Source organism: Centrocercus urophasianus, unplaced genomic scaffold (assembly GCF_019232065.1).
Source record: "Centrocercus urophasianus isolate 14NV4802_14NV808 unplaced genomic scaffold, USGS_Curo_1.0 seq_29, whole genome shotgun sequence".
In the NCBI taxonomy this organism is placed as follows: Eukaryota; Metazoa; Chordata; class Aves; order Galliformes; family Phasianidae; genus Centrocercus; species Centrocercus urophasianus.
This window is the reverse complement of record NW_024884855.1, coordinates 4,987,737-5,010,857: the sequence shown is the minus strand read 5'-3', so window position 1 is coordinate 5,010,857 and position 23,121 is coordinate 4,987,737. Positions and strand designations below refer to the sequence as shown.

The following is a 23,121-nucleotide window of genomic DNA, read 5'->3' as shown; positions in this document are numbered from 1 at the left end:
TACCAATGGCTTCTCTGAGACACAACTCTGAATACAGTGAAAGTTTACCAATGGCTTCTCTAAGACACAACTCTGAATACAGTGAAAGTTTACCAAGAGTTCAAGTCCTGAGCAGAAGTCCATATGGCAGATCCCAGGGTATGTAATTTCTCATATGAACATGCTTAGAAACAAGTAACAGCTTGCTGTGTCCTGCTATTCTGGAAGGCTCAAGTCTCTGCACAAATTTGTGTTTGTTGGCAGTGGATTTTTTGCCTTTTTCGTAGGAGTCCAGATGTTAAATTACCAAGTGAGAACACTGACTATTTTATTAATAGATCAGTAAATGCTTACTTTTATGTACTACATAATTAATTGAATAGTAGGATGTACACTGGAAAGAGATATAGAAGTGATAGGATATATTGCCATACGTATTGTAGAGCTGTATTTGATCAAAAGGTCTGATATTCTGGGTGTGTTAATAATCCATAGCAGCACGCAACTTTCTGTATAATTCTGATTGCCTTCAACAGATAATCTTTCCTTTGAGCCTGAGCCAGAATTGGCATACAGCCCACGTTCTGCCTTCAGTCCTCTGGATGACCCCTATTCTCACAGAATTTCCAGTGCATCAGAAGGTAAGACACACAGATAGTGCTCTATCAGAATACTGATGTCAGTCTCACTCTCCCTAAAGTAGTAAAGATTTAAAAGTCTGCTTCAAGTATGAAGATTTTCACAAAATGAAAGCAGTCAGAATACATGAATTATATTTTACCATATAAATGTGGCTGAATTTTTCAGTATTTCTGAAAGTGATGATCTTTGTTTCTTGAGCAATGAGAGGTGTAATGCCTGTGCCTTCTAACCGAAGCTCCCAATAAGTTGGTCATCATAAAATAAAACTTACACAGTTATTTGAAGAGGCATACTGTAGGAGGAAATAAGAGGAGGATAGGATGCGTTTTTCAAGACTGTCTGTAGTTACTGAATTTGTTACTGTGTTGTCTAAGTGTAAATGATTATAGCAGTAACTAGAGATTTATGTTCATGAAAACAGAGTGGACTGAAGTAATACAATCTGAGTTCTCTCTTAGACCAGCATAGCAGCTTATCAATCATTTTCTGGGAAGAATCTGCTCTTCCTGTATCCTGTAATCTCGCTGTTACAGTTTGTTTCCTGCCTGGAATGTAATTGAGGTCTTTTTTTTTTTTTTTTTTTTTTTTCTTCTTCATAGAACATAGTCTTTGATTTAGGATTGGATTTGGCAAAATCTTATGTTTATATAGAATAGTAACTCTTTTATTGGTACCTGGAAACGCTCATCCCGTAAGTGACCACAGAGATGGGCCATTTCCAAACACTAACACTCCTGCTGCTGGTATTTTTTTAATAGCAGGTAGGAAGGATAGAGTGCAGCATAATCACATAGGGATTAAATGTGTAGTGCTGAAAGTGCGTCCACGTGGAGATACGGATGTTTTTCATTGCTACAAAACAAGTTGGCTTAAAGTAGAAATGACAGTGGTACTTCTAGATCTGAGGAGTAAATGTTAGTGAGCCTGCAGCATGTGTGTCATTGAGCAGACATGTCAGTTAGTTGGGACCTTCCAGACTGAGGGACTGTGCTCAACATGTGGGTGTAGCACTGAGTAGGTTGGCCATTGTCTTACTGGGGAGTCAAGGAAAGCAAAAGTAAGGCTGAACTCATCTGCTTCATTGCTGGAACGTGGATGCTTTTAAGGAAACTTGTTTGAATGATTTGATGAAAGAAGCTTGATGTATCTAAAACAATCCCTCCAAATCCGTGGAAGGATTTTAAAAGAAAGGAGCTGTCTTCTAGAAAGAAAAACTTGAAGAATCAATGTGTGCATGTATGAGTGGGTTAAATGAGACAGTTTTTCACAGCAGGAGAAGACTCTGTGCCAGTTTGCCAGCGTGTGTCTGAGAAACTGCCTGCAGTCATCACACATCACCTGGGGAGAAGTTAGAGGGAGAATGTATGTTTGGGTGTACTTGGAGAGATGGAAGGGTATACTTTTAAACTGTTTCTATGAAAGTGAAATTTGAATGTCTTAAATCAGTTTAGCCTAGGAGTATCCAGGCTTATTAAATGGTGCTGGTTGTTGTTTAGGTAGCTTTGTTCGGAGACGCAACAGAAGGCCATCTGACACTGCGACATTTGCAACCCTGTCTCAAGCAACTCCAGAGTGCAGAGGAGGTAGGAGTTTAGAGAAGTGTTTTTATGTGAGGTAACATCTTGCACAGTTATGCTGTGGCTGATACTGTTCTTGATTTATCATCAGAATTGCGTGTAGCTTTTCTGTGGTTACAAGAGCAGCTTGTTTTTAGTTAAGGCTAGTATTTCATCTTTTGTACTCCCCAGCACACTACAACATAAATGAAGCAAAATGCAGTATGATTTCTTGTTAAGAAATTTAGCTTTTCTTTTTATAACTTATTAGGATTTGCTTGACCAGCTGATGATTTATTATTTTATTAGATGTCTCGAGTTAGCATCGAATTCCAACTATGTGGAAACAAGATGAATGACAAGTAATATCTCTGCCTATTTTACATAGACCAGCATGAACTAACATCACAGAATAAAAGCTTAGAGTTCAAGTTGATAATAGTATTTTAGAAGTGTGATTGTCAGTGATCAAGGAATAGACCAGCTCTTCGGAGTTTGTCAGTGTTTTGTCTTCCTTACAGTACAGCTCTTTGTATTAGCATTCAACAAACAGTAGACAACTGATACTTACTTGTTAATGTGCAGTGTTGTGCTACTTCCATGCATCAGTATTAGAGCACTGGTAAAAGTAAGGATATTCTGGACAGAATCATTAAGTCTTAGAACATGACATGCATTAGTAGCTGTGAAAATGGGAATGATTATATAAAGTTTCAATTTTTTAATAACAATTACTATATTATCACCCCCAAATTTGGATTTATCATTATTTTTATGCAGAGGAAAAATTAGTTGAAAGTCTTGCAAGCATGTCCAAGCGTGAAAGGATTAAAGTGATCCAGAAAATGCCAGAAACCATGAAAAGAAAGAGAGAGATCAGGTAAAAATAAAAGTTCTGTTTAGTTTTACAAGCAGTATGATTCTTGACATGTAGCTATCAAGTATGCGTGTTTGCTAGCTGCTCAGCTTTGCTTTGTCCCTTTGAGTACGAAAAAGCTGATAGTACTTTTTAAGTAGCTTTTAAAAAGTTAACATCTTGCAAGGAAAAATAATCTGAAGATGGTTCAGTGCCCTTTCTCTGAGTGAGAAGACTCTCATGTAATATAAAACACAATAGCAAGGCCGTGCCCTTCTGCATGCAAGTATGTCTTGACTCTCATTCAAAGGAAAGTTGAATGCTGGCTGTTAAAAACAGAGAAGAGACCACATGATTTCAGCCATCATTTTGATCATTGCGTACATTTATTTTATACACGTGAATATATTTAGATGTTGTTCCTAGCAGTGACTCAGTAGAGCAGTTGGAATGTGGTGCCACACCTCAGCTTGTAATGGACAAAGACCATTTTAGCAGCTAACACAAGAACCAGCAGAACCATCTCAAGTTGTTTTGGCTTGGTCATGAGCACATGTTTGCAGCAGCTTCTTTGGCTTTTGTTCTAATTACAGCTCATGCTGTCACTCCTTTGTCCTGCTTTCCCACAGGAATAAAGTTCTCACAGAAATCTCAAAGAAATCAGGGGGCTGTGGTACTCAGTGTGGCTGCTGTAAGCACTGTCTGCACAGAGCAAAAGTGGTGAGTGTCAGGCATGTCAGTGGGTAGCAGCTGGAGGGAGCTGTAGCTGCAGTGTTATCACCATCTCCACAGGTGCCGGGCATCTCGTGGTCTTATTTCGTTTCTTCACTGTTCATTGATAATGACTTGCATTAGGTAGGAAGAGTGCGTAAGCATTCTGTGATGCACTGAAAGGTGGAAATCTCTTCTTATCATCAAAATGGAGCTGTAAAAATGTGAGGGTGTATTATGTGGATTTGAGTCCTGTGTAAGGCTGCTCACTGAGGTTCACCTCTCATCTTTTGTTCTGTAGTCATTTCGGCGATTTAGAAATACCTTGTCAGAATATTTTCAGCGACTGAATTTCTGGCACAGGACTCTGAAGATCATTGGTGGAGAGTTTGGAACAAGTGTTCTTTCTTATTTTATTTTTTTGAAATGGCTGCTGAATTTCAACATCTTCTCATTCCTCATAAACTTTGGTTTCATCACAATCCCTCAGTTAGTTACAGCAGAACCAAATAACCTTTCATTCACGGGTCTGGAGCTGCTCACTGGAGCTGTAAGTATGTCACAGTGGATGTGTGTTATTTTTCTCTGCAACAGTTCTGCTTTAAAGACTTGTGGCAGTGTAAAAACTAATTATTTCTTGAGAGATGGAGGTAAATTTTTACATGATTAGAAGAAATATTTCGTACATACTTCTTGAGGAAAGGAGGCTGTGTCAAAAGTTGACTTCTGAGTGGAATGTATGTGTTCTGATGAATTTGTCTTAAAGCAAATGGTTGCTATGTTAAGCAATATAGCAAGACTTTTTCCTTGTAGGAAGCAGTGGAAGAGTGGAAGTCAGGCTTTCTGGAGACAACTACAATAGTCTTTAGGAGAATGTATTTCCCATGCTAGTTTTCCTCTAATAATACAGTCTGGATTTCAGTGTGTGATCCTGTGAATTTTGCTTATTTCTGAAGCTTTGTTCTTCTAGGGAGCATGCAGATCTTGGTGTGGCAGCCTGTTGAGCAAAGTGTGGCTTAGAAGGAGCTTTTCAGTTGACGGAGATGTTTCTACTTGTGGCATAAAATCTCAGGCTATTTGGAAAGAAAGACTTTGCTCTAAGCCTAGACTTGCTCCTTTTCTTTTTATCTTTGACCGTTTTAAGAATTCTGTCAGTTTAACTGATGTTAAAGGATTCCTCTGTCCAATAAACAAGATTCTGCTCTCCCTAATACTTAGTTGAGAAGAAATGTTTTTTTAAAAAAGGTGCCTGCCTTTTCTTTCTAGGGTTGGTTTTAAAGTTGTGTATTCTGTAGTAAGAACACTGTTCAGTTTTGCAAAGCAGAGGCACTGTTGCAGTAGTTCCGCTGTGATGTTGTAACTCAGCACAGAATGTCACGTGTTTCATTCCTGGTTCCTTCACAGTGGTTGCAATTTGTTGGTACAGAACTTTGCTCCTGAGAAAGAAGCGATCGTGCCTTTCCCTCTTCAGGATTTTTCAGAAGATACCAAATCATGCAAACATAGATTGCTCACAATCATCCACATGATACAGATCTGTAATCACAGACCTCTAAAAACTCCCACAGCTTTTTGGGGGTATAAGACAAATAAAGAACTTGATATTCACAAATTTAATTACTCCTCTGATTTCACTGTACAACAGCTCCCAGGTGTGAATTAAGCCTTAGATGATGGTACTTCCAGCAACAGTTCTGAATGATGTCTGTATATTTTCAGGGTTATTTTCAACAAACAGTACTCTACTACGGCTTTTACACCAATGCTACAATCAGTCAAACGAAGAATGGTGCTTCTTATAACATGCAGCTGGCCTATATTTTCACTGTTGGAATATATTTTGTCATCTGTTTGCTTATCTTGGTGTTCAGGTAAACTAGCTATATGTTCTTATTTCATTTATATTATCAAAAAAAAACCCTATATGGTTGGCAGGCATGGTTGCATGAGTATGTTTCTGTAAGTTATTGTTTATAGAAGAAACTCAGAGGCCAGTATCATGCATAAAAGCTTCAGTAGATGAATGAAGAATAAGTGCAGAATATTAAGGGTCATGCAATGAATCCCAGTTCAAAACAAATAATCTCATGATCCCCCTTTTGTAACGTGTTGCTCATGGTATTAACGTGTCCTTCTGAAATTGATGAACTAAAGATTGTCAGAAGCAGCTGGGTGAAAGAACTGTGAGAGTTGTCTCACATATTAAAGTCTATTTTCTGTGTAATCTTATTTGAGATGCTCTGATGTAGATCTGCTAGCCCAGAGAAGGGAGAGAAAAACTAACATTCCCACTCTTGTTCTGCTGTGCAACCTTGATGGATTTTCTTGTTACACATCTCACAAATTTAATTTTAATTGCAGCATGGCAAAATCCTTCTGCAGAAACTTTCTTAACCCTCAGATGTACTCTGGCAATGCAAGCAAGCTTCTCTGCACTTGGGACTTCAACATAACTAATGAAAAAGCTGTGAAGTTGAAACAAAAGAATCTCAGCACACAGATAAAGGTAGGAAATACAGGAGATACAAAAAGGTGCAAAGGTACAGAATTAGCCTGCTGGAGTCACACTGCCAGAGTGTGTGCACAAATAAGCTTCTGGCACTGACCTGAGCATGCCAGTCTTGTTTCTAATAAACTTCAGTCTTCCTGGTTGTTATGTTTAACTTGGTTTGAACTCCTGGATTTGTCTTAGCTACTCATTTTTCATTTCACTTTAAGCTACGTGTAAATACTTATATGTATATATATTTATATATTTTTTTTCCTATTAAATGAATCTGTGACTATTAAATATATGCTAAACAGAATATTGCTTCTATTTTTCTTTATTTTTTCAATTTAACTCAAAGAAGAGCAGGCTTATAGGAAATGTTAAGTACAGTATAGCTGTTAAGATAAACAACTTTTGGGATAGGAACACATAGTTGTCTAGTAAATTTTCCCACTGTACCAATACTCTGAAGGGGAAAAAGATACATCAACCTCTGAGGCAGTTATCTGAAGCAGGTTTTGCTTTATGCTGTCACCCAAGGAGTTCTTCATTAGGATTTGTTTCCTTGCAGGAGGACCTCGCTGAAGAAAACAAAGAAGGTCTAAGTTTTACTGTAACAGAGAGAATTGTTCGTATTCTTATCCATCTTGGGTCATGGGCTGCTTCCTTGGGAACAGCAGTAGCTGCTTGTGCTGGTGTTTACTTCCTCTCCATTAATAATCTAGAGGTAAGTACTGATTTTGCAGCCCTTCATCCCAGCAGTTGCTTGCCTCAAATCGTGGCTGTCTTAGAGTGCAGCTGCTGTCATGAAAGAAGAAGGCCTGCCTCTCCTTCATCCTGCAGATGGTTTTTCAAATGCGGCTCCCACCGTGGTCCTGTGCGACTCGTAGAAGGGCAGGGTTACATGCTGAACAGACGTGGAACTGTGAAACAGGATTACGTCCAATCTGAGAATAGATGTGTGCCAGGTGTCCTCCCTGTGGACACAACTTGAGGCAGCATTTCAGCTCAAGTTCTAAGTTTAGGGTTGGTTTTTATTTTTACTTTGTTTTTCTTCTCTCAAAGCTCTTTATGAAAGGGAATAAAAATGAACTGGAAAGCCAAGCTGCCATGTTGGTGCTACCCATTATTACATCCCTCCTCAATGTGTTCATCCCATTCTTCTACTCATGGCTTGGAAACCTGGAGAAATTTCAGAATCCCAAACGCAAGATATATGTTGCTATTGCCAGGTATTTGTTGCTACCTCCACTTAGTGCTTTTTGCCTGAAGGTGGCTGACTCTTCTTTTTTACAGCAAGCTGTACCTAGGTGGTGTGGTGGGCAATAGTGAGCTATGGAGCAGGTGAATTCATCTTCCCAAAGGCTTCTGTGCAATCTTCCCTCAAAGTTCTGTTAGCCTCCTGTAAGTCTTCTGTCTGGAATGTTGCATCTCTGCATGAAGACTTGCCCTCGTTTCCTTCCCAGTTAGCAATATGGTGACCCTGGGCTTGGCTTTATAGCTCCTACTGATGGTGACTGAGCTGTGGGCCTCCTGGCAGAAGGAAAAGAAGTGGTAAGAGAAGTGAGGAGGTCTGACTTCACTGCATATGCGTGGAATTAACACTGTATCACTACCTGTGCTCCTCAGACCTTCCTTCTCTGTGGAGTGTGTGCCCACAGCCAATGGCCTATTGAGCAGAGGCCTCTGCCAAATTTGCCCCACCTGTCCTTGATTCTGGCAGGACAGTAAAGTAATGCAGCACCTGAGCTCCAAAGATTGCTTCTGTTAGTCCTGGCACTATGGGAGGCTGTTGTTATAACAAAAGTAACATGTGACCAGCAGCCGTCCTGCTGTTATTCTTTCCAGTGAGGTTGCATACCAGTTGCCAGTGCAGTTAATGCTACATTTTCTTTGTAGAACTATAATCCTGAAAATATCCATTATTGGAATACTGTGCTACTACTGGCTTAACGTTGTGGCTGCGTCGGAGTCACAGGTAAAGTATCTATCTTTGACTTACAGTACCTCATTGAGAGCCACTCTGATGACAGGTCTGTTCAAGCAAAGAGAAGTACCTGTAGTCTCTTGGGCAGCTGAATTTGCTACCCTGATATTTCTTTATTTGAATTTCTAGAGAAATGGGTAACTCATTTTCCTACATTCAGCGAAGATCTCATCTGGTTTGCAGCATCATTCAGTGAGAGATCAGCCATTGGTTAGGATGCCAGCAAGGCTTTGGTTCATGGCACAAATTTTTGGATGCCCAAGCATTCAGGAATGTTAGATTTACATTGTTTTTCACTTCTAGACGTGTATATCTTTGTTTTTTTTCTTTCTTACTCCTTAAAGTGCTGGGAAACACTGATTGGCCAAGATATCTATCGTCTTGTGTTGGTTGACTTCATATTTTGTTTGCTTGGCTCATTCTTTGGAGAATTTTTGCGAAGGTGAGTTGTTTTTTTTTTTCTAATCCTGTTTTTCTTCATTAGCCAAATACGTGTTTTGTTGTTGTTTTTGTTTCATTGTTTTTGTTTGTTTGTTTTTCCCCTGTGATAACTGTAAAGATAACAGTACTGAATTTTACCTGCGCTACAAAGCTTTTTGGCATCTTAGCCACACACCTGGGGAGATCTTTACAATTGTTTGCCCTTCAAATGAGCTGAGGACAAGATGGTTTTACAAATGAGGACTTAGACTTTTGTGTTAAATTGACACAAAACAGTGTTGAGAAGCCCTTGTAAATTTTCCCTCCTCAGCTCTTGTCAGTGTACTTTAATCCTCTCCTGTTCTTGCTCTGTTGAGATAGGAAATTACCTTCAGCAAAAGGTCACAACTAATATGCAGTGTCAGCCATTATGAATGTCATCCAGTAAGCCGTGCAAAAACAGCAGGGTTACAGCTGTAAAAGATTAGAAGCACGATTGCTTGTAATTACTTGTATGTCTTCAGAGTAATTCCCAGCCAGCACAGCCCTGAAACATTTATTGTTGATAATGTAGCTACCAGATGGTACCAAGACCTCTATTCAAGGCAAAATGGGATAGTTACCAAAATCTTTCCAATTCTTGTTACAAAAACAAACAGCAATGAAACCTGAAACTGAATCTTTGTAGCTCAGGAAAAAATGAAATGATAAAATGAGATTTGCTGGACCCTGAGAGAAGTCCTCTGGGTACTTCCTTATCTGTGTGTATCTCAGCTGCCTGCAAGACTGGTTACATTAAAGTAGAATATGCTGTAGAATATATTAAGTATTAGTTTATAAGGTTTTTTTTTTGATTGAGGCTGAGAGCTTTCAGGATTTGTGAATGGAAAAGAAGTTAAGGGTTTTTACTGAGGTGAATCATTACTTCATCTGTTGAATCATAAGCATACTACCTCCTTTCTTCTTCCTCTTTTATTGACTTGCATAAAAAACTGTCAGTCTTGTTTACACCACTATATTTTATGGGAATTTGCATTTGCCAAGTTCTGCTTCAATTTTGATGTGCTGTCTAATCAGCTGCGGCTGCTTTGACTGATGTGTGGTTAATGGAACCCTGAATAATCTGTCACTGATGGTTGCGTTCAGGAGGTGATTTGTTGAGGTTTCTAAAATGAGTTTAACTATTTAGCAAATGCTATTTTTTTTATTCTTTTCTTTTTAATTTTTCACCCAGAATTATTGGAACTACAGTCTGTGTGAGCCTGGGGGTGCCAGAGTTTGATATTGGAAGAAGTGTTTTAGATTTGATCTATGCTCAGACATTGACCTGGTAAGTGGTCAAAACCTTAATTGGTATTTGGGAATGCCATGGAACATCCTGATTCAGATATTTATGGGTACATTACATCATGAAAGAAAGAACAGGATAAATGCCTGGGGGAGATGCTATGTTAAGTACCTTTGTAGGGACTGTGACTTGCCAGTTCTCTTTGAGTGAGGTTACTACCTCCAATATTATTGTAGTTTTCCTTCTGGCCACCTGGTCTGAGAGAAAACGCAAAAGAAATCATAGAATAGCTTTGGTTGGAAGGGACCTCAAGGATCATCAAGTTCCAGGCTGCAGGCAGGGTTGCCAACTGCCAGATGAAACACTAGTGTTAATGAATTGTGGAAATACAACTTCTTTTCTCTTATAAATTCTTCCTGTTAGGATCGGTATTCTCTTCTCACCTCTGCTGCCTGGTATCCAGATGATATCATTTTCTATAGTATTTTATGTGAAAAAGGTAAGAAGCTTTACATATTTGCTTCATAGAATGCCATGGAAATTACTCTGTTTGAAATCTACGCAGGATTGATTGAGTGCTGGGATTGCCCGGAGGCTGAGGAGTTTTGTGCTTGGGGAGCTGTTTGGTTGTTTTTTTTTGCTGTTTTGTTGTAGTGGGTTTTTGCTTGTTTGTTTTCTTAAAGAAAGAAAGGAGCACAATTAAAGCGTAGGAAACTAACAGCAAACAGTGCATCTGTCAGTACAGACACTCAGCCTGCTGTTATGATTCTGGATTCCTACTCTCACCAGCCTCTTCCCCCCAGGGCTCCTGGGTCTAAGTGGGGTGATTCTGCTTAATATCAAGGTGGAAGCTTTCAGAGTTCTTTGTCTCACTAGTGTGACTAGGTAAGAGGTTCTTAGGAGGTGTCTGAACAGTCTGTAATGTTAAATGTAGAAGAACATAGTTATAACTAGAAGCACAGATTCAAACTTCACTGAGCTGTGGGAAGTTTTATGTGTGCTTCAAAAGCAAACTCTGCCTGTCAGAGTTCTGTAAAACCCATCAGAACCTCGTATCATCTCTTAGTGATTGGAAGACTGTATTCTTGAAGTTTTCTAAAACTACAGCTTATCTGTCAAGTTCTTATAAAAGAAGTTGATCACCCTTGAGAGATGCTCTTCCAGCAATTGCCTCCAGCGGTTTGAGCAGGATTGACTCAAATGCAGTGAAAGTGGCAAGTGATGCTATTCCAAGTGTATGTACCTTCATCTCTTACAAGGTCAGTCTGATGAGGAATTGCCAACCTCCTCGCAAAGCCTGGAGAGCTGCTCAAATGACAACGTTCTTCATGTTCATTCTGTTTTTCCCTTCCCTCATTGGAGTCCTGTCTGTCATTGCAGTCACTGTCTGGAGGTATGGAAGAGTGCTGACGTTCAGTTCCATGACGTTGTGTTGTGTGACCTGATGGCAGGCAGAGGAAATTTGTAATAACTGCTAGTGGCAGGTTGCAGATGTTGGTAGCGTTCTGTGTTCTGCAAACAGGTTCAGTAAGTTTGCAAGTGTGGTTAATGCAGTAACTTGTCCCATAATTAAAGTGGGAGGGGAGACAAGATTGCTTTCAAGTTTTGGTATTCTACGTTAATGTCACAGAAGATTCTTTGATTTGGCCTTTCCTGCTCCTCAAAAGTTTCTGTGACCTTGCCTGCTCCCGGGCTTAAATGCTATGAGCCATACTGGGTGTGCAGTGCAGAAACACCTGGAAGAAAACAGAGCTGGTCAACTTCTGAGCTTCTTTTTTTTTTTTTTTTTTTTTTTTTTTTTTTTTTCAGATTTCAGATTTTTTTGTTTGATTTCAGGTTTTTGTTTTGTTTTGTTTTTTAAAGAGTGTGCAGAGCTCTGCTACGAGGCATCTGGGTTGCTAGCAGTGTTTTAAAGCTGCTTTGTTTATGTGCGTGTTACTCTGGTCACAGTAATGATGGAAACTCAGATGCAGCTCTTTTTCTTAGCAATTCTCAGCCATGTGATTTCATGTGTAGCCACCTGTCTTACTAAATAAAAACACAGGAGGTGATGTACTTCAGAAAACATATTTCCAGGGGCCAGGTGGCAATTTTGTTCTATCTGGATTGGTCCAATTTCAAAGCAAACAATATTTCTCTATTTCCATCTGCCCCAAAATGTGGATTTTTGCTAAGAACTACCTCGTTTCATCACAGCCTGTTGTTGCTGAAAGTTTACAGTGATTTGTGTCCTGGAAGGCGAGGTGTGATGGTAGTTCCATTATGCAGCTGTGCTGCAACTTTGAAAATACAGATTTTCGAACTGCTGTAGTCTGTGCTGCAGTGATTGATTTGTTGCATGCAGTGCATGTGGCTTCGTAGGGATCTGTTGCAGCATCTCTTATCTCCAGCTGCAATAGTCTCAGAGGTACTGAGGTGGAATTTTAATGTCCTGGAGCTGACCCCAAAAAGTCAGCAATTATAGATGATGGCATTCTGTGAGGGTCCCAAAGAAGTGGAGGGCAATAGCGAGGCAGAGAACAATGCACTGAATTAAATCCCTTGTTAGTGTGGGAAATGTTAAATAGCTGCTTTCTCATGCTTTCAGGTTGAAACCTTCAAAAGAATGTGGTCCTTTCCGAGGTCTGCCTTCTATATACACAGCAATCTCTGAGTGGGTAAAAATACTGCAAAATTACATTGATTCAAAATGGGTAGCATGGGTCTACTACAACTTAATAGCAAGTGAACTTTTCTTCTTCATCCTCTCCGTTGTTATCATGTGAGTACCTGCTGATGAAAAGGACACGGAGTGGAAAAACCTGGCTAGGCCATAGCCATTCTCTGTAACAATTGCAAAGTGCACTTTAGAATACTAGAAACGATTAATATAAGGGAAATTCATGTATTTGAAGTATGTAAAGAAGTTATAAAACCTATTCCATTTATGTTATGATGCCAAAGCTCTCTTTGTTTCATGCTAACCGAAGGATATACTGCTGTTTAATTTAATATTTTTAGTTCACTGGTGAGTTGGCTTCCAGGTCTCATTACCACTGCCACTCTGAGCTGTAGCAACATCAGTGAATGGGAACATCTGCATACTGTTGGCAGGATGAATTGCTTGACTTATTTACTTATTTAAAGAGATATAAATCAGAAGGCAAAGATCTGTCATTCACAAGGAGAAGTAGAACGTGTCAGATCTATGCTAGAGCCTTGGGCAGCATAAAAAAAAAAAGTAGAGGTTTTGTGGGTGGCTGCTTTGTCTTTCACCATTTTTCTTCAGTGGAGTCACTTGTGGAGGTGCTGATACCTTGCAAAAATACCTGAGTTAATGTGGGGGCACTGGAGGAAGGGCATGGTGGTGCACGAATGGCGTGTGGAAGTGAGCACGCAGTGCAGGGCAATGCTCAGAAATCAGCTGCAGTCCAATTCAGCCGATCTCAGGTAAATTCCTGTGCTGCCTCCCTGACTAAAGTTAGTTATATAGGTACCAATGTATGTGCATCTTCAAGATGCTGGCCTGCTGGCAGGGGTTGAAGTTGTAGCTGTGCTGCCGGATTATTCTGTCATGCTCACCTAAGAGCCCAAACCTGTTCTAACTAAACAAGCTGCCATTCATGCTAGAGCAAATAAAATTGGCTTGGAAGCAGGACTGTTCAGTGTTGTGATGTAAGGTCTAAGTAAATGACACAAAGTTAGGTAAGAACACTGTATTCATTTGTAGTCTGAAATGTACCTTGTATTGTTGACTTGCTTTAATTGTGCCTCCCTTACTTGAATAAGGTTCTATAAACCTTCGGGTCTTTCCAAGATAATGGCTTAAGCAATTTCATGTGTTTGGCAAGTTCCATATGTAATTGTGTGTATGTATGCATATACTTGTGTATGTGTGTATACCTGTGTATTTGGTGGATGAAATGAACCAAGACAAATGTCTGTTTAAGCAGTGACTGGGAGGAGCACGTTGGTATGAGCGTTCATCTTTTGGACTTTTGTTTATTTAGAGTTATTGCTTACCTTTTCTGGCAAATAATAAGAGGAAGAAGAACCATGGCCAAGCTCTTACGTGAGCAAATTGTTAATGTAAGTTTGACTTTCAGCTTTATTTTGTTTAAAGTTTGGCTTTCTTGTTGATTGTCTCACTCTGCTGTTGTGCAGCTGTAATCTTTTTCTGCAGCAATGCAGAGGAAGGTGGAAGCCCTCCTGTGTGCAAGCTGTGGGGAAACTGCTCACAAATAATGTTATTGCAAAGGAATTTTATGTTCAAACTGTGCTGCTGCAGCTTCTTTTGTAGATCAGTTACTCATAGACCTTGAGTCTCCCTTAATTATTAGTCCATTCCAGCTAATGATCAAGTGTGTTTTGTGTGCAGGCAGGAAAAGACAAAAGGTTTTTACTTGAAAAACTACAGATGCTACAGAGAACACAAAACCCATTTGCACCAAGAGGACAAGAGCAGCAGGTCAGTCTGGTAGCTCAGATCCCCTGTGCAGTGATGTGCAGTGACTGTAAAATTGTGTGCGATTCGTCTAGACTTGTGAAGATGCTGCCATTTTGGCTGTGTCTGTATTTAAAACTTGAAGTGCTTGCTTCCTAGCTAGCCCCAAAAGACTAAAAGATACTTGGAAATTTCCTACTTGCTAAAGAGTAGAACTTAACCTGGGAGCACAGATAGAAAGGTCTTTGCCCTCACTAGAAGTTATTTATGGTTATGAAGCTGCAGGAAAATTCCTGCCTCAGCATGTAGTGATGGTCAGTAAAGAGTTTGGTCACACTTGGATATTGCCTAGAGTGAGAAGGATGCTGCCCTCCTCCTCTGACTCCAGCTTTCCTTCAGGCTTTATGTTTTGTGCCCTTTCCACCCATTTTTTCAGCTGAGGTAAACCAGGTTTAAACCTGACTAAACTCCATTTTAAATTCCACACAGCATCATTTGACACCTAACATTTTTTAATTTGAAATCACTTTGTCCACTCAAAATGGCTGCTAGCTGAGCCATCAAATGAGTAAATATCTGTCCTGTGGAGAACAGCTTGCCAGTGCTATTTGTCTGCAGTTGCTGCTCTGCTCTGCATTTGTTCAGTGCATTTTTGTGCTTCAAAACAAGACAGGATCACTTTTATTTTCTTCACCCACTCAGGTTAGTACAGTGCTGTTTGCAGAGCACCGAGTTTGCATCTCTGTATCACTGTGAGATGTAATCCTGGACTATACAAAGGAAAAAGCCTTGGCACTCAGGCAGTCTGTTGGCAACATATCAGATTGCCTTTTGCTTTCTAGAACTCTCCCTAAAGGAAGGGTAACAGATGTGGATGCTGACCATAAAGCCACGATTAGAAGCCATTGTGTATTACTGCTAATGTCAAATATTCTGTCTTTCAGAGAATTTCTTCTTTATCCCACTCATCCATGCCACCTGCCCAGCAAGAATCAAACTATCCAGGAAGGACATTTGACAGAAATCAAAATGCATCCTGCAATGAGGTGAGAGTCAGAGATAGAAGTCTCTGCTTGATGTCCATTGACTATATCATGCCCTAGGCTTTATACAGTTGGACAAAGAGAACATCCCTTATGTGTAGAAATAATTGATTTGAACAGAAAGAAAATATAATTGGAATAGCTTGCAGTTGGAATTGTAGTTGGAATATTTGTGCTCGTAGTCCTGCTTGAGATGTAGAGGTAGTATGGCTTTGTTATGGGGAAAGTACAGTCTTAAATACAAGATAACAGGCATATGAGAACAACGCTGACTTACGTCTACCTGTGAATTTTGTTTCCAGTATCCTTACTCTGCTGAGATCTCGAGGAGGACTGGCTTCCCATCTGGTAAGCACAGAGAAAGCGATGTTTGTAAGCTCAGCTTACAAATGTTTGATTTAGTATAGACAAGATGCAACAGACTGAGCTAACAGACACTTTAGCATTAGTAGAAAGAGGCAATAGAAACAAGAAACTGAGTTTCTGGGGCTAAAGCTCTCTACAGAGCATGCTTATTGGTGGCTTGTGATGGTAGTGGTGACTTCTGAAGCGTGATCACAAACTTTTGTACACAACAGCTGAATCTCTGGGTAAATGAGACACTTCGTCTTACGGGAACATAGGCAAGAATATTAGATCATTAAGGGAGTACTTCAGTGTTTCAGAAGTGGTTGTTAATGTGGAGTCCCTGGCACATTGTGTGGTGAAACAGCTATGGAAACTTGCACAGTAGCTTCCTGGTTTATACAAACGTGTTCCTTCCAGCAGATGAGGTGTTCAAATAGTGCGGGGCTTTCTAGTAGAGGGTGGTTATTGCACCTACATCAGCACGCTTTAATTTGTTTCCCTTGTGAAAAACAGATTGGGAAACACCCCAGCCGAGCAGCAGCTCAGGGATGTCTGAGGCAGTGGCACTGGCTCTGCGTGCGCGGCAGGCGGCTCAGTGGGAAGATTTAAATGACAACAGCCATCTTCGACCATGAGCAGGCAGTCAGCAATGGGTGCTGAGTAACCCATGGATGTTCTGCAGAAGGCAATACTGATTCACATGACTGAAAACAACACTGATTTTTTTAATTCCCTCTCGTGGAAGAAAAAACAGGTTGCAAAACGCGATCTGAGCCAACTGAGCATTGGTCAAATACAGAGAAAATAAAATGAAAGCACAATTGCTTTGAATGACTGTGATGTTTCAATGGCTGCAAACTGACTTGTGTGAATGATTATGTTAATCCTGTTGTAGTTGCCCTTCTCTGAGCCATTTATGTAGGCTTTGTTACATTGTTCAACACCAGCTTGAGGAATTCTTTTTTTTTTTTTAAAAAAAGATTGCTTATCAAAATTCTCATCTGTGTAAAAACCACCCCTTACAAACAAAAAGGTTGTGACAACTTGTCCAGTTTGGAAGTAACACAACAAGGACTCTTCTGAAGGTGACTCTCGCTTCTTTTTATTCATAGCCACAAATAAAGCTAACAAGCTTTAATTTAAAAAAAGTACCATTTTTTTAGCCTGTCTTTTACTAGTGCCTGGTTTATTTATTTATTCCTCCCTAGCTGCTTTGGACAAAAGTGCCTAGGAAAAAGGTAAATCTGCTCCTTAAGCTTACAGTTTGTGTTAAGGACAACAGGAAACAGGTCACCAAAGATACAGAAAAAAAGGACAAAGCATGCAGTCAAGACCAGAGATGGAATTTTATTCTGTTTGTGCATGCATGGCTGTGGGTCAGGCTGTGAATAGGGCAGACAGCAAAGAGAGTAACTCCACTGTGCCAGCAACCCAAGTAGCAACAAGAAGAGACCTTTAGAGAAAGGATTCCTTGCTGTGAAGGCAGCTCTTCTGAGCAGAGCCTGGAGAATGACTGCAGAACGCAGCAGTAAACATAAAGATTGGCACTCAGGGCTGGCCACAAACTAGATGGAGGTGTGACAAATGTACAGATCACACAGCATGTAAAGCAGAAAACTGAGATTGTTGGTTTTGCAGTACACAGTGGATGAGTGATGTGATAGGAAAAATACATCTGGGAATTCCCCTATAGCAGAAATGGCAAATCATAGCCTGAACCAGTGCTGGAGCACCTGTGGGAAGGCAGGGCCAAGCCATGGGAGCTCAGGTGTGTGCAGTGCATGAGAGTGACTGGAAGGGGTGGAGCCGGGATCCATGCCTTCCCAGACCTCATTTAAGGACTGGCAGTGGAGGCAAGGACATCTCATTGGCAGTTCTGCTACCTGAGGCCTCCCAAGGGTAAGCAGCTTCTTTCCTTTGTTTCTGTGTCCATGGCTGCTGCATTGAGCATATCCTCATTTGCTGCAGCCTAGGACTTTGCTACTGTGCTGTCACTGGGTGCTTTCCATCACATTATAGCATTACACACCCTTACTCCCATGTTTCTTTGTGCTTATGTGTAGTTCAAGATAAAAAGAAAAAAGCTACCCCAGCTTGCAGAAGGCAGCAATCATTGGCTAATGACCCTTGTATTTCTCTGTGAGAACAGATTTTTTTGAAGAAAAAAAACAAGCACTGCAATAGTGTTGTCACTGTCCACGTGGCATCACCTGGAGCAGCTCTGTTCCTACCTGGGGTTGGTGTTATGAAGCTATTTCAGAATGTATCTGACCTTCTCATCATTGTGGCAGTGCCTCTGCTGCCTCGTCTCAGAACATCTCACAGAATTTGAAGCAAACAAACAGGAGTGTTTTTGTAACCAGACTGGAAAGCTACAAACAGCACATGCCAGGCAGTTGCAGATCTGAGTGCTGTTGCACCACATGAAGAAGATGCACTTGATTTACCACTCGTTTACAAGTCTGAACTTCACTGGGACGATTGTACAGTTCTTTCCACTTACAACTGAGTATTTTATTTTATTTAAGTATCTTTTGCCTCTTAACGTTGATGTTAAATATCAGCTAGCTCTGATATTTAATTCTAATTGAGGAGCACTATCAAGAACATTTACATACAAAGCAGTGTAGTGAACTGCATCAGTGATCCATGCAACCTGCTGTTCTGTTGCTGCTAAGTGCAGGTTTCCTAGGGCACAACACCAAGTGCTCAGAGTATTGTGTGGCACATCAGCTGGAACACAGCAGAGCCCAAATAAGGAATCAGTGACTGCAACAACTGAGTAGCACAAGGAATTGCCCTCCCAAAACATGATTGCACTTCTACCAGATGCAGCACAGCCATCCCTCCATGAAGGAGGAGGGAGATACACCTGCCCTCTATTTTGGCACCATGTTTTGCCACTGTTCTCAGAACAGCAATGTGGATGCTTTTAAGATACCATAAATAATCTCAAATTATTACAGTTATAGAACAAGCTTTCAAGTACTAGAATCAAGGATGATGACTGTTCAGTACGTCATCAAAAATGCCTGATATGACTTTATAACCAAGACTAAACAAAGCAAAGGAACAGTCAGTTTGCTTTTGTTGGTAAATCACACCTGAGTATGACAGCTTCTGTTAGTTGGTGAGTCCCTCCAAGGTCTAGTAATGAGGATCACAGTCTTCCACCAAGCTGTCTGTGATGTAGCTGGATTCAAGGACAGTTTCATAGTACGTTTTTTCTGCAAATGTGTTCACTGTCCAGGCAACCACTTGAATTCCTTTTGAGGACCAGTGCCTCACATAATCTCTGTAAGGAACAAACACATGGTATTTAGCAGACTTTAGTACTGAGGCTAAAATTGAGTTTCAGTCTTACACCAGTAGCCCATCAGGAATGATATTGTGTTATCTTCTGCAAAATGCCATTTTTTGTGTGTTTTGTTCTTGTAAGAAGTAGAGGCTTAAAGAATAAAATGGCATGCAGTAAAGAAACTATCTTACACAATGCTAGAGAGAAGGTAATGATTAACATGTATTGCTTTAACTCCACCCTCGTATCCTAATAGAACGCTATGGCCTGCTGGTACATCAGTGAGCTTTGGCACTTACTGAGAAATAAAATTTTTCTGGATGAGGAAAGCTGAAACCCCACATAATCGCCACAAGAAGCTGTGTAGGCTCCAATCCAGAATGACATCCAGCATCATATACAGATAATGTTTCCAGAAGGAACTGAAGCGAGGTGTCCCATCTCCAAAGTGACTCAGCTGCCAAGGTCTGTATGTCAGTGCTGTTACCACGTTGCTGTCAGCTTGTCTCATCTGGAAGGTCCAAGCAGAAAAGATGAATGCACACAAAGCCTTCATTAAACTGGGAGCAGTTAGATATTAATGCTAGCTTGAATGTGCAGCTGTATCAGAATCCTTCTTCCCTTTTCCCCCCAGGTCCTTTTGTAACTTAGAAAACTATATGATATTGTAGTTTTTTTCTTAGATCTGTACAGAATAAGCAACTGCTCTTACATAAAAAAAAAAAAACATCACCGTGATGCTGGAACAGAACATTCAGGAAACTGAATAAAATACATGACAAATGGCCTTAACAACAATTAGAAAGCTGTGGTAAGAAAGGTTTATGTTTACATCAAAAGATGATATTTATTTAACTGCTATCTTGCACACAGACACCTAATTGGTTACTACTCATTCTACATAATGTTCATAACAGGGAATTACTGTAGGTTCAGAATACGCGCATCTAATGAGCACAGTGTGATCTAATCAGATCATGCAGTAGATTTAGCATTTAGCTTCATTTATTTTTAATGTTTTTGTAATTTCAGCAACCCAAAAGTACTTTGGAAGCTGTAAATCCTTACTGAAATTCCCAGACAGAATTCAAAAGTTACAGAAACTTTGAGGAAACATCACCTTATAAACAACATCTGGCATGAAAGAACAGACTATGCTGCTGTTATACAAACGAGGAAATTCCAGGTAGAGTTGTTTTAGGGCATCAACTGCCTGCCAATTAGAGATACACACAGATGTTATATTTACAAACACACATAAAATTTACTTTCTGCTGCAAGGTCATTTTATTTCTTTAAAAACACTTCCTGTTTTGTGTAGCAAGTCTGAAATCTCCAGGAAGGGAGAAAAAAAGGTTTCATAGCATTATCACACAAATGCCAGTATGGTTTTTACAACAGAAGTCTTTATGTTGGAGCAGGTCCAGAGGAGGGCCACGAAGATTACCAAAGGGCTGCAGCACCTCCTGTGAAGAAAGGCTGCAGGAGCTGGGTTTGTTTAGCTTGGAGAACAGAAGGCTCCAGGGAGCCCTCACTGCAGCCTTCCAGTACTTGAAGGCTGTGGCTGCCCCATCTCTGGAGGTGTTCAGGGCCTGGTGGATGAAGTTCTGAGCAGTCTGATGTGGCTGGCAACCCAGCCCATGGCAGGGGGTGGAACTACGTGATCTTTTAAGGTCTCCCCCAACCTAAGCCATTTTATCATTCTATGATTATGATTCTGTTTGAGAATGCTACTCATTGCTCTCATATTTGAAATACCCTTAAATAGATTATAGAAAAAAAAATGAAGAAAGCATAGTAAGGCTTAGTTCAAAGGGAAAAAAATAATTTATTTCCATATTTTACTAACTTGCATAAAATGTTTATGACTGCTCACCTGTATCTGCCTTCAGTAATACAAATTAGAGATGACTGGGATCCCTCGCTGGAACTGAAGATCAGACACTGGGTTCCCTCAGCACAGGCAGGGAATTTGTTTTGCTTTGTTGTGGTGATGTTGAACTCAGTAGCCATGAGTCAGTCGAATTTTAAATTGCCATTTGCCAGACAAAGGAATGGGATGAGGGAACACATTGTCTTTATTTCTGACAGCCCAGCTTTGGGTGATGCAAACAGCAGACCCATTTTCAGGCATGTTAGAGAAGGCACTGTACCACAGAGACCAGCTTGAGACCAACAAAAAAAGGCTGAAAACCCAAAGAAGGGGTTATAGTACAATAAGTGGTACCTGATTTGCATGGCCTTTGACATCAAAGTAGATTGTAAGATTGTGCTGCAAAGACTCCACTACAGCTTCTCTCAGAGTTGGTACCTTTTCATTCTGGAATTTGCTCCTGCAGAAACAGAGAACTCACTTAAACACAGTCAAGATGCACACACACATCCCCAACTACACAGAACTGTTTCCTAGGGATTCCTAAACACAGTCAAGAGAGACACTAGCATTAGGGGTTAAGCACCACTAGCAATGGCAGCAGCAGCTCCCTAATGCTGTGAAATGCTCCACAGCTACAAGCATCTTTCTTCTTCCTTCAGCATCCCACAGCTACACAGCTCTATCCTTCCAAATTCAAGGTCTAACTTGATGCTTACTTACTGAACCCACTGAAATACTGGTCTGAGTCTTTCACCTCCTTTCCTTTGCATTCAATCCCAGATGCTGACCACCTATCCTCCCACTTCCTCCTGCTTTGATGGTGTTCCTGAGCACTGAGACAGAAATGCAGATCCTGACAGAATAAGCAAAACTAAGTGAATATCGAAAAGCTTCACACAGCAAAAGATTATTCCTGATTAGGTGACAGCAGCTGCAAAAGTTCTCACTGTGTGGCTCAGGTGATTACCTTCCCAGTAACAGCCTAGGAAGATGCTACGTGCACCACTAAGGAGTCTGCACTACATTTATTTACCACAGCCTGTGTTTTGCAGATGGATTAAGCTTCCTAATTTCATCAAAAGTCAGGTCACACAATTTTCCAGACCCATCTGTTGTCCTTTCTACTGTTTCATCATGCATTAGGATGGGAACACCGTCCGCAGTAAATTCAAGATCCAGTTCAACGCCTGTTGCTCCATTTTCGGCTGCCTTGAAAGAAAAAAAATAATCACATACATAACAGAAAATGTATAATATAAATATATATATATAATATAATAATATTATAATATAATATTATTATATAATATATATTATAATATAATATTATAATATAATAATAATATATAATATAATATATATATAAATATAATCACATACATAACAGAAAATTGTTACAGAATTAATGCAGGTATTGCTGTCAACTCATTTGTATTCTGGTAAAAATTAATAAACTATTAACGTTCTTTTCTGTACACTTGGTGTTAAAGACAAACGCGGGTTTATAGATTAGCGGACATCTGAACTGACACCCCCTGAACTTCTCCTTCCAGCGCCGCCCCGAGGCTGCAGCACTGCGCGGTGCTGTGACTTTGAGCTTTACCCCAGGTGTCAGCGATCAGCCCGTCCAGACCTCCCGGCAGGGCTCCCTGCCCCCAGCAGATCGACGTTTTTCCTCCCAGCTCGGCGCCATCCTCAATGTGAGGGCGCTCTCCGTAGCAGTGCAGCCCACGCGCACAGCTCCTCTGCCGCCGGAAGCACCGGGCGGGCACGCAGGATCCGCCCTAAGCGAGGGCACCCCGGCCGGGCCGATGCCCGTCTCTGCAGACGAGCCGCTCCGCGACCTTCCCCACGCCGGGGTCAGGCTGACGACCCGGCAATTCCACCTCCTAACTTCGGCCCCGGCCCTGCGCGTCCCCCAGCGCTCGGCGGGCACGGCCGGGCTGACCTGTCGGACGGCCGCCAAAGTGTTCTCGGGGGCGTCGTGCGCGCCGCCGCGGTGCGCGATGCGGGCTGGAGCGCCGTGGGGCCGCAGGACGCGTCGCGCGCTGTGAGGCGAGGCGGGCTCCAGGCTGAAAACGTGCAGCAGCAGGAAGGGGCCCGCGGTGAGCAGGGCCGCCAGCACCGGGCTGCGGCTCAGCGCCAGCAGCGCGCCCAGCAGAGCCGTCACGGCGCCCGCCAACGCGTCCCCGCCGCACAACAT

General features: G+C 41.1%; 2 protein-coding genes across 11 annotated transcripts in view; one reads left to right on the top strand and one right to left on the bottom strand.

The window, feature by feature from the left end:
- The window catches only part of TMC5 (transmembrane channel like 5), a 25,106-nt gene extending 8,393 nt beyond the window's left edge, over window positions 1-16,713 (top strand). For 6 of the 7 annotated variants that reach the window (XM_042827595.1, XM_042827594.1, XM_042827589.1 and 3 more), the window contains exons 4-24: window positions 44-138; window positions 516-620; window positions 2,118-2,204; window positions 2,958-3,057; window positions 3,663-3,753; window positions 4,046-4,294; window positions 5,464-5,615; window positions 6,106-6,250; window positions 6,807-6,962; window positions 7,301-7,467; window positions 8,135-8,213; window positions 8,567-8,664; window positions 9,877-9,972; window positions 10,354-10,429; window positions 11,190-11,323; window positions 12,518-12,691; window positions 13,920-13,998; window positions 14,288-14,377; window positions 15,298-15,399; window positions 15,699-15,744; window positions 16,258-16,713. In XM_042827595.1, coding sequence (XP_042683529.1) covers window positions 44-138; window positions 516-620; window positions 2,118-2,204; window positions 2,958-3,057; window positions 3,663-3,753; window positions 4,046-4,294; window positions 5,464-5,615; window positions 6,106-6,250; window positions 6,807-6,962; window positions 7,301-7,467; window positions 8,135-8,213; window positions 8,567-8,664; window positions 9,877-9,972; window positions 10,354-10,429; window positions 11,190-11,323; window positions 12,518-12,691; window positions 13,920-13,998; window positions 14,288-14,377; window positions 15,298-15,399; window positions 15,699-15,744; window positions 16,258-16,379 — 2,443 coding nt within the window. In that variant the 3' untranslated portion in view covers window positions 16,380-16,713. Of the gene's footprint in view, window positions 1-43; window positions 139-515; window positions 621-2,117; window positions 2,205-2,957; window positions 3,058-3,662; window positions 3,754-4,045; window positions 4,295-5,463; window positions 5,616-6,105; window positions 6,251-6,806; window positions 6,963-7,300; window positions 7,468-8,134; window positions 8,214-8,566; window positions 8,665-9,876; window positions 9,973-10,353; window positions 10,430-11,189; window positions 11,324-12,517; window positions 13,360-13,919; window positions 14,000-14,287; window positions 14,378-15,297; window positions 15,400-15,698; window positions 15,745-16,257 lie in introns of those variants that run through there. The other variant, XR_006170365.1, reaches the window with a different exon arrangement.
- Window positions 13,672-23,121, bottom strand: GDE1 (glycerophosphodiester phosphodiesterase 1). 4 transcript variants are annotated; one of them, XM_042827597.1, is made up of 7 exons: window positions 22,867-23,121; window positions 21,952-22,127; window positions 21,270-21,375; window positions 20,163-20,255; window positions 19,342-19,553; window positions 18,849-19,039; window positions 13,672-15,741 (listed from the first exon to the last, which is right to left on the bottom strand). In XM_042827597.1, the coding sequence occupies exons 1-6, from the start codon at window positions 23,119-23,121 to the stop codon at window positions 18,892-18,894; spliced, it is 990 nt and encodes a 329-aa protein (XP_042683531.1). In that variant the 3' UTR covers window positions 13,672-15,741; window positions 18,849-18,891. The 4 variants fall into 4 exon arrangements, with proteins under 4 accessions (XP_042683531.1, XP_042683530.1, XP_042683532.1 ...); XM_042827596.1 differs by lacking the exon at window positions 13,672-15,741 and having other exon boundaries at window positions 16,450-19,039; XM_042827598.1 differs by lacking the exons at window positions 13,672-15,741; window positions 22,867-23,121 and adding an exon at window positions 22,552-22,634 and having other exon boundaries at window positions 16,450-19,039.